Source organism: Emydura macquarii, unplaced genomic scaffold (genome assembly GCF_026122565.2).
Source record: "Emydura macquarii macquarii isolate MOO-44397 ecotype Brisbane River unplaced genomic scaffold, CSIRO-AGI_Emac_v2 contig_1483, whole genome shotgun sequence".
Lineage (NCBI taxonomy): Eukaryota > Metazoa > Chordata > Testudines > Chelidae > Emydura > Emydura macquarii.
In genome coordinates this window covers 16,301,679-16,316,455 of record NW_027131620.1, presented here as the reverse complement: position 1 = coordinate 16,316,455, position 14,777 = coordinate 16,301,679, and the positions used below count along the sequence as shown (strand labels likewise).

Here is a 14,777-nt window from a genome sequence, read left to right as displayed (position 1 = left end):
GGCATTTAAGAGATTCAGAAATTTAATTTTGTGATGGCAAAATCCAGGAAGAGGGGGAAACTAATCAAATGGGTGCAATCTCCAGGGAAACAAATACTTCATTTTAATTCAGCATTTCCCTTTGATGAAAACTTTAGTGAATGTTATTATGTAGAATTTATATGAAGCCTGGGTTTAGGTAATCAACTTTAATATTTATACTCTTAGGGAAAAAATAGAATCATTAGTAAACATGCATAATTAATGAATACATTATATTTTTCTTTTGTTTTCCTTCAGGTATAAGGAAATGCTAGATCTAGTGATATCACCCAGCTTGACTGTAAATAGAGAGTGCCCTGATAGATTGAAGCTTAACCTTTCTAACATTTATGCCACGGCTCCAGATGACATAGAAGGTAGGTTGCCTCTTCTGCTTGTGGTTTATTAACTGTAATCTTAATGGGTATATACAACAACAAAAGGAACTGACTCGGTCTGAGGCCTGCACTTGTGAAAATTAGCCCTTTGGTACAAGAAGCAGTTAAAATTTCTATTTGATTTTTTTTTAGCAAGTCCAGTTGTGTTTGAATCTGCTTTGAATGCAATTAGAATTGGAATTATATATATATACACACACATCAGAATAATGTATGTGTAAAAGTGTATTTCAATCAAGACTGGCTGTTTTATTTTTGGCCTCCACCAGTCCATCAACCCCTACCAGCAGCATTAATTTAAATTTCGAGTTTTAGCAATATTGTTGCTGTTTGGGGGGAGGAGAGGTGAAATCACAGAGGCTGCCGTTCCTAATCACCCAGAATGCAAGTATGAAACACTTTACCAAAGCAGTTGCTGTGCCATAGTTCATGTCGCGCTGAGATCATTGCTGTCATTTCTGAACAGTTAGTCCCCAGATCTGTGGTCTGAAGTTTCAGATTTGGCAGGTACCAAGGACAAATTCTTTCAGTGGTTGAGGCATGATGGAAACTTAAATGCTCTTCTCCTCCCCCCTCTTTTCCCCTGTCTCCCCCATTATACTGTTCAAGTGAAGGAAATAGAAGAATGTTAAATCTGTTTTAAAAATTATTGGCAAATGATGCAGCAGAACTAGTTCTCGCCAGTACAATTCCAGCTATTGTTTGCTGTGGTCAGGATCCCTCAGCCTTCCTGTTGGAGCAGAGTTAGCAAAAGGCACTGGCTATTATGTTTAACTATCATATTTAACCCTTTATTTGCAGGGTGTTAGACGCCACTACTTGTTGGCTGCATATGTTAGAAGCCACATGTTGTGTGGGTGTTTATTGAGCCTTTAGAAATTGTGTTTGATTAAAGCATGACCACTAATTCAAAAGATTTGTTGGAAGGATCAGAATCTAGATCAGTGATTCTCAGCCAGGGGTACACATACCCCTGGGGGTACGCAGAAGTCTTCCAGGGAGGACATTAACTCATGTAGATATTTGCCTAGTTTTACAACAGGTTATATAAAAAAGCACTAGTGAAGTCAGTACAAACTAAAATTTCATACAGACAATGACTTGTTTCTACTGCTCTATCTACTCTACACTGAAATGTAAGTACAATATTTATATTCCAATTGATTTATTTTATAATTATATGGTAAATATGAGAAAGTAAGCAATTCTTCAGTAATACTGTGCTGTGACACTTTTGTATTTTTATGTCTGATTTTGTAAGCAAGTAGTTTTTAAGTTAGATGAAACTTGGGGTACACAAGATAAATCAGACTCCTGAAAGAGGTACAGTCATCTGGAAAGGCTGAGAACCACTGACATTTTCTTCTCACATGTCTGTAAAGTGTTACAAACTTTTATTCTGCTATATAAGAGTCATTACAGAAAAACCCGTGCACTTAAATGCCATAGTGCTAGCGACAGCTAATGTTAGTGGATTTCTCACAGAAATATTGTAGCTATTTTTTTTTGCATATTTTAAGAAGGTCCCCAAACAACATTGTATGTTACATTCTTCTACTTGAAAATGTTCATGCAAATGTTAGGGTACAGATTTTTCAGAGTTTCCTGTGCAAAAATGTATACAGATTTGGGTGCCTTAGTTGCACGTGGAATTGTCACAACTGCAAGTTCAGTTGCAATACTTGTGCATGCAAATGGCCAGTTAGATGTTTCTGTGGCCATATTCGTGTGGAATTACTGTCACTGTATCTGAAATCATAGTAACTGCATATGCAAATTCAGCACGAAACACACACACACAGAGTATGAAATCCTGAATATTTGGATCAAAATGTTTATATTTTAACTTCATTAATTACCATACATTTTCCTTTAGGACACAAAGTATAAGTAGTAAAGCATCCTATTAAAAAAGGACAGTATTCTACAGTAATGGTCTAAAATAGTGTTGTATAAGACATGTTGTATATGCGCATGCATACCCACAGTGTAAGTGCCTATTTCTTATTCTGAAGGAGTGTGTTGAGTGCATATTCAACCCTGAGCCTCCTTTAATATTAAAAATATGCAGACATAAAATGAACCTGCTGCTGTTGGCTTGTTAGTTCTCCCACCATTTTCAAACATACAAGGTATTAAAAATTTAAAAATAAAAAGGATGTAATTTACAAAAATAAATTGTTATTAGGGGAAAGAGGTTCTGGACTATAGAACTTATTTTCAAAATCTAAAATCTCATTGTACTAAAAACTTTCTTGCAGGTAAGTCCAAGCAAATTGCTCAGAGTGAAATCATTGTTGAATCTGGTAAGCCCTACTTTTTAAAAAAGAATCTTTCTCCTATGTTTCCTTATCACTAATGTGTCTTTTTATAGTCTAAATATTTTACAAACATGAAATAATCCTTACAGCCACACCCCAGCATGGTGGGTAAGTATCATCCGCATATTACAGATGGAGAAACTGAGGCAGAGAGGTTGGGGCTGGTATGTACAGAAAAGCCTCGGGGATTTAGTTGCTCAACTCAGAAGGGGATGTCTGATTCCTTTAGGTTGCTATAAGAATCCCACATTAAGCTAAGTGATTTGTCCAAGGCTATGGGAGAAGTCATGACTGTTGTTTTGTTTCCGTCAGTATCCCTTGTGCAGCATGTGCTTTACAAACACAATGCATTAGGTTTGGCCTGGAGAATGTTACATTCTAAAATTCAAGAGGTACAGGCAGACTAATGAAGGATAGGACAAAAAGGAAAGAAAGTATAAGTAAAGTAGCCAAGGTGGTGATTAGATATATCGTTAAATACAACGTTCAGTAGTCCAGTGGTTTTGCTTTTATAAAGATATAGAAAACCTGAGTCCACAGTTGCCTTGCCATTATCAGTTGACAAGTTTCTTCTAGACATCATGGTAGAGACTGGTCCTTGAGGCTGGATTTGGATGTGGAGAGGGTAGTAGTCTTGTGGGTCAGCACAGGAAGAGCTTTCCATATGTAGCAGATAGCCTGGAAGAAAATGTGCAGGTGGCTGTCAGGGCAGTGAACTAACTGTGGGTGAAATCCTGGTCCCATTGAAATCAAGGGGAGTTTTGCCAATGACCAATGGAGTTAGGATTCCACTCACTGTGTCAGGCGTGGCATAACAGGCAAAAGGAAGAGGGTTAAGAGAGATATGGAGGTTTGGTAGGGAAGAGTGGAATCAGGAAGGGCTCTGAAGGGAAGGACAAGAAGCTGAAGAGGATGGAGAGAAAGTGGCACACAGTGGAGTAGGGGTTCCAGGACGAGGGTGATATGGGTCAGAGCAATTATCAAGAAATATTATCTCAGTAGCTATGTTTTTTATGTCCTGGATAGTGGAGAGAGCAGGTGCTGTGAGTGTCAGGGAAACCAGAAAAAGAAAAGAGGTTACAGTAATCAAAATTGGGGGTTGGGAGGCATAGAAAAAAAAAAAGATGTCCCGTAGACATTATATGGGATGAATGTGGGACAATCTGGGCATGTCTTCAGTGTGTGGGGCAAGAGAGATGGAGCACTCAAAGATTACTCCCAGGTTTTAGGCCTGAGTGACAGGGTGTTGGGTGAACTGTGACAGCAAATGAGAAGAGTAGTGAGAGTTTCCTTAGCATCTCTGGAAAGAGGCAGTTTTTCTTTAGATGCCTAAATATGGCAGTAAGGACTTAAATATAGTCACTTAAGTTTTGAAGTGGTTGACTATTCTAACTTCCATAAAAACTATCAGTATTTCATATGTGAACATTGACACTACTAGATAAATAGACAAATTTATGCAAATTATTGATTATTTATTCTTTTTCTGAATTTTTATTTTTTTAGTAAATTTTTCTTAGGCTATGTGAAAACTTTTGGCCAAAAAAAGAATGAATTATTTGCAAAAATGTTCATAAAGATTTCCCATCTTTTTATTAGCTCTAATAAATACTTTTTCAGGAAATGCATCTGTTTACTCATTTGTAGTAATAATATTAATGAAGGAGAAAGTATACATTTAAAATTTGAAAAGAATAATTTCCCTTTTAATTACTATTAATAATAATTTTGTTTATTAAGTATCCATTCTTCTCCTAATATGCTCATGGCCTCCCAGGAACCAGAAACGAGGAAACAGAAAACAGAAACAGAAAAATTACAACAGATAAAAGTAATTTTTTTATTAAGTCTGTATTTAAAAAAATCCCATTGGGTTTAATGTCTTTTTTTGTCACTTGCTCAATTTAATCCTAATTTTAGGACAAAAATGATAAAACCACATAAACCACCAGGAAAAAAGCTGGCATGGGGAAGGATAATTTAATTACCAAGAGAAAAATGGAGAGGGGACCAGGAAAGATGAATCTTCTATATAACAGCATGCTGTGTATTTTGGAAATGTTCTTTCTAGATTAATGGAATGACAAGTTACTTGAGCCCATAGGATTATTTCCATATATTTAGATTTTATGTGTATTTGCATATTTCATTAAATAAAACATGTTTAAAATGTTTAATTCACTAATTTATGAATTACTGAACACACTGAAGTCATATCATTTTAGATGACTTCCTAATGAGGATAATTCTCTTGTAGCCTTGCTTCCTGCCTAATGTGTCACTTGGCAACTTGCATGCACTGGGAGACACCGCAGGTGCCCAGTCTCTGGTTTGTGGTCCTGCAGCGCAGGTGCATTCTGTTCTGCCTGACATATGGATGCCATTTACAAGTCCTGCATAGCAAATCACATAGTAATATCAGCACTGATGGCAGTGGGGCTGCCCCTGAGTAATGTACTGGTCAGTGATGTAGGTGTGTTCTCCCTGACACATTAAATGATACTTCTGGCACTTGGCAACATCACATTAGGTGTGTGCTCCCTGGGATAGTGTGCAGGTTGCCTGGCATGTTGGGGTACTGTTGACTTCAGGAACATGGTGGATATGTCCAGCCTGACATTATTGATTATGATTTATTGTCTATATGGCTGTAACATCTGAAGGCCTCAGTTAGGAATTGGAACCCAGCATGTTGGATGGCATTGTGGAGGCATTCTGCTTAGTACACAAGGTGGGATTGCGAGTGCACCCTAATGCATGCATGTCTGGTATATCAAGACACACTTGTGTGTCCTGCTGAATGGGTGCCTGTAGCATCAGGCAACTCAGAAGTTAACCTAAACAGTTACTTTTTTAGTCTTAATTAAACCTAAATTCTCCTCTAAAAGAGATTTAATTGGTTTTGCTGAATATAAACATACGGTGCGTTGGAAGGCAATCTACTTTTGTGTTACCAGTTTTCAGTCCTATGCTAATATTTTAATCAATATTCTAGACAATAATTGTTTTCCAAGATCCAGTACGAGGGGAGATGAAAACGTAAAGAATCTTTGTCTTGATGCATTTAAAGAAAAGTGGGACACTGAATGGTGGGGATACAAAAGAAATTCAAAAGGCAGAACATGGCGTGTTTTGTAAATATCATTTCACAACTAAAGAGGTTGCTTCTGCAGCTCTTGTGATACAATTAGTCCCACTGATATTACGCATTACTGAGTAGTCAACATGAGTAGTGGGAATGAAGTCACTAGGACTGCTCATGACTGCGGAGTTGGACCCACCATCATTATTTGGCTCCATACCTACATCAAGAAAAACCTGGTAGATTAGTCAATCACTTGATAGGTTCCTGGGTGTACATAAGCTGATTTGATTAATTATCATTAAAATGGAAAGTTACCTGTCACTTTTCATAATCTCCTTAAAGGTCTTTGAGGATTTCAATAAAAAAAATTCTCCTAGTTGTATACATTTCTGGGCCTAGCAATGATCAGAACAGTGGCATCAATTTAGCCATACAACAGAACATTACTGAAAACCAGAGACACTTTTAATTTTGTTTTTCAGGTAACAACAAAGCAGCACCACAGTGTCGTCTTCATCTCTACTCCACAGAGTGAGTGTGTTTGACAACATTCAGGAGAGCTCAAGTACTGTAGATTATAAACTTGTTTTGCTGATTAACCATTTTGCAGGGCCCCCTGCATCCTTGAAAAGCCTAAAGAACATGCTCCTTCAGCCTTTGCACTTGTTCTGCTGCAAATCGCAGGCCAGATCTGCCCTAAGAGCCCCTTACTGGTGTAGCTATACTGGTATCCTATACCAGCAAAAGCACCTCTATTGTAGATGCTGTTATACCAGGGAAGCTGCGCTTTTGCCAGTATGGCTTAGTTCAGGCTCCCCCATCTCCCCAAGCAAAATAGACTACATCAGCAAAAATGCATTTTAACAATATAACTGCGTCTACACTAGGGGCTTTTGCCAGCACAGCTTTGTCAGTCAGAGAACTCCTCATTACACCTTTGACCAATACAGCTGTGCCTCCAAAAATATGTAGGGTAGACCTGGCCTTATCCCCAGAAAACCATTCCTTAACCAAGTTGAACAGGGAGTTGAAGAGAGTTGGAAGTTCTCCAAACAACTCATTCCTACCCCAGGAATGCAGATCTTACCATTTTGAACACAAGATGAATTATAAGTGACCATAGAGGAAATTGTGACGTTTTAAAAGTGTTCCATGAAACTGGATTGTTTTTGTGAATATGAAATGAAACCTGAAAATCAGATTGTCGGTTTTTTAAATGGTTGCAAATATTTTGTGCAGCTCTCTGTTATAGCACTGCCCAAGTGTTAGGGTGGCATTGTGCCCTCTCATTTTGTGATATCTCTGTAGGTCACTACCAGAAGCTGGGTACTGGAGCAAATGGTCTGACTCAGTGTAATATATCTTGTATTCCTATTATATGCAACATAATACCACATGTAGCCATTCTAGTGAGATACATCACTGGAATTTTTTGCACTAGATTAGTGAGATTACTTTAGAAAACAACATACAGTTAGTATTGCCACAGACCTTCTGTTTTCTTGTTCTGAATAGACATCATCCCCAGATAGTGACAATCCCATCTTTTCCAACAATGGCAGCCTATGGACAGACCCAGTACAGTGCAGGAATCCAACAAGCCACTGCTTATGCTGCATACCCTCCACCAGGACAACCTTATGGAATACCCTCCTACAGTGAGTAATCCTACTTTGTTAGGTTATCTCTAAGAGCATCTGCTTTCTCTAGAGACTGTCTCATCCTTCTTACCCAAAAAGAAAATACTTAACGATTAAACTTCAAGTAAAAATCTCTCTAATTCTGTAGTGGATGGAATTTTTTCCTTTTCTTTTTTGTCTTAAAGAAAAATTCAAATTTGTCAAAAGATTTAGAAAGACCTTCCTCTGTACTGTCCGGATATTCAGCTCAAGTGGAATGGCCCATACTACGCTGAGTTATAATCTTATAAACTAAGTAGGGTTGGACCTGATCAGCAGCAGAACAGGAGATATCCTGAAAAAATGCAGGTGCAGCAAAGAGTGACAGTAGGGGGTCGGTAGCTGATGAGGTTTCCTGTGATTCAATACTGAGCTCTTGGGGGTACCATCTTTGAGATAAGGCTGTGGCCACTTGTGACCATTAGGGACCTTGGGCTAAATCCTCAGCTGGCACAAACTGGTGTAGCCTCATTGGACTGATGTGGAGCTGTGTTGCTTTACGTCAGCAGAGGATCTAGACCTATTTGTCCCGTCTTGCAAGATTGTGGGGGTTGTGGTAAAAAAATCTGCTTTTGTGAACTACACTTGCCTCCCTACGTTCCTCCTGCAGTTTCCATTACATAAGCCAGTCTTCATTTCCCGCCTAAATATTGTGTAGCATTGATGATTCAGAACGGTTATTTTGCTAGAGATGAGTAAATTTAACAAGTGGTAGGTGAAATGATCCCTGTACTGTAAAATGCTTTATGATGAGAGGTACTAATACATTTGTAAGAGATTGTTATTAAGTATTGCATATATTCTAAATATATGTGCAATAAATGTTTTCAGACATGCAGTATAGGAAAGATAATGGAAAGCAGATTTTTTGCCTGAGGCTGTCTTACCATTTCCAACATCTAAGAATCTGTTCCACCTCCTTTGTGTGTGCAAAATGTAGGAGAGCCAGTCTCCATTCTGTGTAAATTGATGTCATGTGAGATCTATTTGGAAGATAGTGGGCTTGTTTATTTTCAGTCACACTGTAAAGCCTTAGTAGATCTACTCGCTACTGGAATTGTGCGATAGACATGCTTATGGCATATACCGAGTAGACTGTAAATAAGATAAAATGAGAGACGTACCTAAAGAACTGAAGTTTGGGATAGGTAGTTCAGGTTGGATAAAATTAGAACCCAAACTGAACCATCACCCAAACATTAACCAAATATATTTTGAGGTTAAAATGTAGTTGTCACCAAACTGGTTCCATTAGTCCCATGTGGAAATCCCTAAAATCCTTCATGGAAAGATTCTCCATAGGAAATTTCTTACCCAGTTTTGTAGACCAAAGAGGTTCACATTGTTTAACTATGTCTTGGAAACAGTGGACATGCAGACTTGTGGGTGCTTATCCTCAGCTGAAACTGAGAGACCCTTTTGGGTCGTTCAGTACTACCCAAAATTGCCGTGTGGTTTTGTTCCCAATTATACTGTCAGTTTTGAGAATCTTGAGCTCCCAAGCCCTTGTTTATTTGGTAAGAACAGTATTGCTTCCCAATATACTGCAGTAAAAACACAAACCTGTTACACAGCCATTGATAGTCTTTAAGTAAAGGAAAACTCAGCCTAACAATCTGTGAAAGGCTTGGGTAACAGGCTTGGCAAACTAAAATACATCATGACGATTAGAGGAATGTTTTGAGTTGATTTTCTGGAATTACATTTGCGTTTGTATCAGCTGGATGGCTTCCAAGGCAAACTCTGAACAGTTGTCCCTGTTAGAGCAGATGAAAATATGGCCATTTGCTACTGACTAGTGTCTTTAGGGCACACACACGTCAGGCCCACATACTGCTTATAAATCCTGTAGATTACCTATTACCATTCTTGAACAGTGGTTTCCCTCCCTTGCCCCCACCCTCATATATATATATATATATATATATATATAGGTTACTGTATATGAGAAATCCCACCTGGCTGACAACCAAGAACAATGAAGCAGTATTGTTTTTAGACACAAAAATAAAACTAGGTCAGTTTCTAGACAAAACAGAGCATGGTGTGGAAATTAATTTGGTGCAAAGTTATTTCACTGTCTGACTACAATTTTTAGACTTCCAGAAAGGCTCAGTCACTGAAAATTAATTGTGGTTGGGGCTGTAATAGGTTGAGTGTTCACATGCATGGTGCTGATGTAATTGAAAAACAAATGTGATATTATGAAAAACACCTTCTCTCTGCGCACACCAACAAATCCTCTAGCAGACAGGCTCCACCAGCAATAATGGAGCCTGATACCTACCACAGCCCGCGCTCACTCATTGTCCAAACAGATTTCCTGGGTTTCAGTATGGAATGTTATCACGTTGCATTTAGATTGCATGCATTTAATCTAATATTGATTGTTTCTCTTTAATTATCTCTGAAGAGAGAGAGTAAAGCTAATAAGTGACTTTGTCCCAGGAGAAGCTAGCTATTCAGTAAAATTTACTCCCAGCCTCAGCAAGTACAGACCCACTATGCTTTCTCAAGTTGAAGGGATTGGCCAAGATAGAAAGCACCAACGTGGTAGGCTGAAGCCACATGAATTTGACATCACTTTGGATTGTTTGCCCAAAAGTGTGCAAAAACGGCAACAACCTGGGCAGCTCATAAATCCAAGACCAGACCATCAATAGTCTCTTTGTTTAACCATGGTATTTGGGGTGTGTTTTGTGACCATATTTTGTTTTGTGCAAATACATATGCAAAGAGGCAGAGGATCAGATCGGAAAGGTTTGTAAAAAAGACACACATTTCATCTGTTTACTTTGAAAATATGGCAGCATGATCTCAGCAGGCCTATGTGATAAAATATCAGACCCTTTTGTCACCTGCAAAGGTTCCATCTTGCAATGTTAAATTCAGTTAGTGCCGCTCTTCCTGTGCTTTGACATGCGTTTTATTTGTCTGATTTTAGTACCAAGACTTTGATTAGGGATTTGTACATTGCTGAGTTTTAAAATTATTAACTATATGTAAATATCTACTGTTCACACCTCAGTGATACCCCTCCAATATGATGTGCTGACAAATATTTTATCTCATTCTAAATAGAACTTATAAAATAATTTAATTAACCAAAACAAAACAAAAATCTTTGAATTGTGAATATTTACATGAGTAGAAGTAACTGAGTTTAATTCACTATAATTCATAAAACCATGCAGTGGTGCTGGAACAATTTATATAGAGGGGGTGCTGAGAGCTATTGAATCATACTGTAAACCCTGTATATGATGGAATCCACTTCAAACCAGGGGTGCGGTAGCACCCCCTGCATCCCTGGTACTGACACCCATGTGACCATGTTGTTAGCAATTACTAGCATTCTGAGAACCACTCAGAATGTTCACAACTCCAAAAGTTTAATGACGTTTGGCACAATTGTTTAGTTGACCAAAAAAATCTTTCAGGAAAGTGGATCACTTATTATTATTATTTTCCTGTCTTAAAGTTAGTCATCCTTTCAGAGTGTGGGAACTGTATCATGGTAACCAATCACACAACACAACTACTGAATATGGTTAACACAAACAGTTTGTGATGAACATATAGGCTGTACGTTATTTTAGAAAGAGATTCATACTAGCAAATAATGAAAATGTTTTAAAAAATCAGGATTTGTTTGCTAATTAAAAAAGGTTAAATCCAAACTGAATATTAAAATCAGTCATTTGATCCACTCCAACTCTAGCTAAAATGTCATAAACATTGAAGTTTTTTGTTATACCTGTGTATGTTGAGATCAGCGGAACCCTAACATTGTGTGTTTGGTTCCTGTTGTATCCTCCAAAGGCATCAAAACAGAAGATAGTCTGAGCCATTCTCCAGGACAGAGTGGGTTTCTTAGCTATGGATCCAGCTTCAGTACTCCAACAACAGGACAAGCACCTTACACCTACCAGATGCATGGTCAGTATGGCTAGTTTTCTTGCAGTTCACAGGCTGCTAAGGGCTGTCACTTCAAACACCAGGCAGTAAAATGAGGTTTCATGTGTTGAAAGAATGAAGAAAAACAAGGGAGTACTGAATCGCTACTGTTTTGATCTGAAATATGCTAATTGTGGAAAAACTGTTTGACAACCCCAAGTGCTCACAAATGATGAGTCGGGCTCCAAAAAATCAAATAATTACATTGGCTTAAAACTCTTGAGATTTTTGCACAACCCCATTTATTATTATTATTATTTTATTATTTGTCTTCTGGCTTGAGCTTTGAGTCACATTTTCAAGCTTTTCTCGACAACCATGATACTTACTCCACTCTCCCACCCTCACCCCCCATAAAACCTGAGATTCCAACCTAATCTCTTTGACTACAGGAAGAAAAGGGGCTTTAAGAAAAATACCAGATATCCTGAGACACACAAGATTTGGCAACACTGCTTTTTATGTGTTGGCTTTCATTTGGAATCCTAAGACTCATAAAGTAAATTAAAATGTTGGAATTTCTTTTGTGATTTTTTTTTTTTATTAGCCCATTTTATTGATACAGTGGAATTTGATTTTTGCTGAGCATCTTGGTGCTGTCAGTCAAATACCTGAATTGGGAGTTGTGCACTTCCAGTATCTTTTGTGATACTTTATATATTCCATCTGCTTTATGCTGGGCATTTTCAGTCCCTGACCTTAGTGAATAGTGTTAATTTTCTAGTACTTCCTTGTGTCATTTGCCAAGAGGATGGGGGATGTGTCCTCATTTTCAAAACCCTTATAGGAACTAAAAAGGGAGAAATCTGCACTACTGTTTGGGTTACCCAATAGCTCTAATAATCCGGATCTAAAAGTGCTTGCCCAGAAAACACTGCAGGAGGTGATGATTGGATCTAATGTGTTGGCAGCAGGAGAGAGGAAATATACCACAATAATTTCAGTTTTATGTACCAGTGCTATGTTGCTTTTTACAGTGAGGGGCACAGTGTGTAAGGACTGAGCAGTGTTGCTGATATAAAGTGGGACACGTCTTTCTTATATATGAAGTAATCTTAAATATCCAAGGAGAGAGTAGCTTCATTTTCACTTACAGTAGTGACACCTGTTTGAGTCCAATATGAAGGTTGCACTGAACTGGACAGGATGAAAAAAAATAGTTTTTCTTCACCTGAAGTTTTGTCCTTCAGTAGACTTCAGTGCACCTACATTTTAAAGTGCCAGTGACCTCTCTGTGATGTGAAGAATTGTGACTAAATAAAATTAATTAAACATTAAGGGACTGATGCTGAGAGGATTTGTGATCTATATGTAAAATATTTCTGCTGTTTCTTGGATTGTGCAAGCCTCAAAAAGCCAAGGGTGCAGGCTCTGCGGGAGGCTGAGTTATAGAAGGAAAAGGACAAGCAGTTAGAGAGTCAGAACAAACCACTCCAGAATTCAGCTGGGAGAGGGAAAGCAAAATACAAACAATACTAATGCTTTGCACTTATCTTGCCCCTTGATCAGAGTCTCAATGTGTTTCAAAAACTAAACCACAGAAAAATTAATTGACTTGCCCAACATCACATAATGAGTAGAGAGGAAAGACAACCCAGGTCTTCTGTGTTTCAGTCCTTTCTTTTAATCTGTAGACTGTGGCCCTGTTGTGACCAAAATGATCTTTTTTCTTTACATCTCAACTGTCCATGGACACTCCGCAAAGAAAGAGAAAGCAGATTGTTTTCCTGCGCATCCATGAAGGAGTGGATGGACACAGAAAGCTTATGCATGCTAAAATTAAATTTGTTAGTCTTTAAGGTGCCACAGAACTCTCGTTGTTTTTGCTGTATACAGACTAACACGGCTACCCCTCTGGAACAGTATAACTTGTCTCTGGTTTCCTTTATTTTTGTTTTTAAATTAAAAAAATCAAACCCTAAATAGACACATAACCATAAACAGAAGTTTTTAAAATGTAGCTACAGAAATGATCTCTGGAAGCTGGGGAGGGAGAGGTGATCCTCAGCTGAGACTTGACATGCTAAGTTTATCAGAGCCAGTTTTCATGGCGGGGTGATACTACACCCCTGGGAGTATGTGGGCCAGCAGAAATGAATGAATCTTTAACCCCTGTTGTTCTGGTGGGACATATAGGGGTGCTGGGGGAATTGGCTGCATACATCAGCCTTATCTAATATTTGAGCCAGAGCCCACTGAAGTCAGTGGAAAGATTCCCATTGACTTCAGTGAACTCTGGATCAGGTTCATACTGGGGCATTTGGAGGAATCGGGAGTGAATTTATCAACTACTGATCAAATCCCTGGAAGCTATATATTTATTCTGTCCTGAAATTTAAAGGATTCTTCCCGCCTACCCTTGTCACTGGATTAATGGTTGCTTCCACTTCCTACTTTCTCCATCTCAGTCTTATAATAATTCTGAACAATAAGCACACTGTTCTGTACTAAGGACTCTTCTTTCTGTGTATCATTGGAAAAGCATCCATTTGTTCTTACCATCAGCTCTAGGTATGGGAATGTCGTAGGCTGAGTGCAACTTTGTCTGTGTCAGGAAATGCTGGGCCTGAAGTCCCCTTGCAGCAGTAGCAGCTGTACTGTGTCCCAATTAACTTCAATGAGATTTAGTGCTAATGGCTGTAAAACTGCTATTGACAAAGTACAGGCATTTTTCATTGGTGTCTTGTAAGGATGGTGCCCACTTTTTGTTTCCCCAGAACTTTTAGAGGGTCTGCACATGTGCTTTGTATTAGCTAAAAAAAAAAATCTGAGGAGTTCTTTACTCGGGACCAACATTTTCATAGATGGCCTCTCTTTGTGCAGTCAGGAGATTTGTATGAGTAAATTGTGTGCACTATCACTTGTGAATGCAAATACTGGGTGCGACGTGCCAAAACTACTGACATTGGCAAAGAGTGTAAATTATACTTAAAATGAACCAGAAAGAACTTCACGAATGTGTACCCACACACAAATCTTTCAAATGTCCACTCTGTCAATGCTGTACAGTTATGTCAGATCATTTCATAGCACTTTACTGGTGTCCCCGTTGGACAATTTCAGGCAGCTTCTCAAAGCCGGTATTGTAAAAAGGCAGTTTTTATAGTGGCAGCTGCTGGTCCCAAGGAAAACTGTCCGAGAATAAATAAGCTGTTTCCTGTAGTAAACAAATATTTTCCCCCGTCCTAGTTGCTCAGGAGCACAAGGGCTTTAACCAATTCCCTATCTCTAAAGTTTATTTACCTTTCCTGAGTGCTGGTGAAAGGTTTGGCTGGGATGGTCTGAGCCTTCCTGCCCCAGTTGCTACTGAGGAATG

General features: G+C 38.5%; 1 protein-coding gene across 6 annotated transcripts in view; it reads left to right on the top strand.

The window, feature by feature from the left end:
• Positions 1-14,777, top strand: part of EYA2 (EYA transcriptional coactivator and phosphatase 2) — a 153,889-nt gene that overhangs the window by 45,881 nt on the left and 93,231 nt on the right. For 5 of the 6 annotated variants that reach the window (XM_067554329.1, XM_067554326.1, XM_067554325.1 and 2 more), the window contains 5 exons: positions 280-398; positions 2,681-2,725; positions 6,308-6,356; positions 7,341-7,483; positions 11,327-11,443. In XM_067554329.1, the coding sequence (XP_067410430.1) occupies positions 290-398; positions 2,681-2,725; positions 6,308-6,356; positions 7,341-7,483; positions 11,327-11,443 (463 nt within the window). In that variant the 5' untranslated portion in view covers positions 280-289. The remainder of the gene's footprint in view (positions 1-279; positions 399-2,680; positions 2,726-6,307; positions 6,357-7,340; positions 7,484-11,326; positions 11,444-14,777) is intronic. The other variant, XM_067554330.1, reaches the window with a different exon arrangement.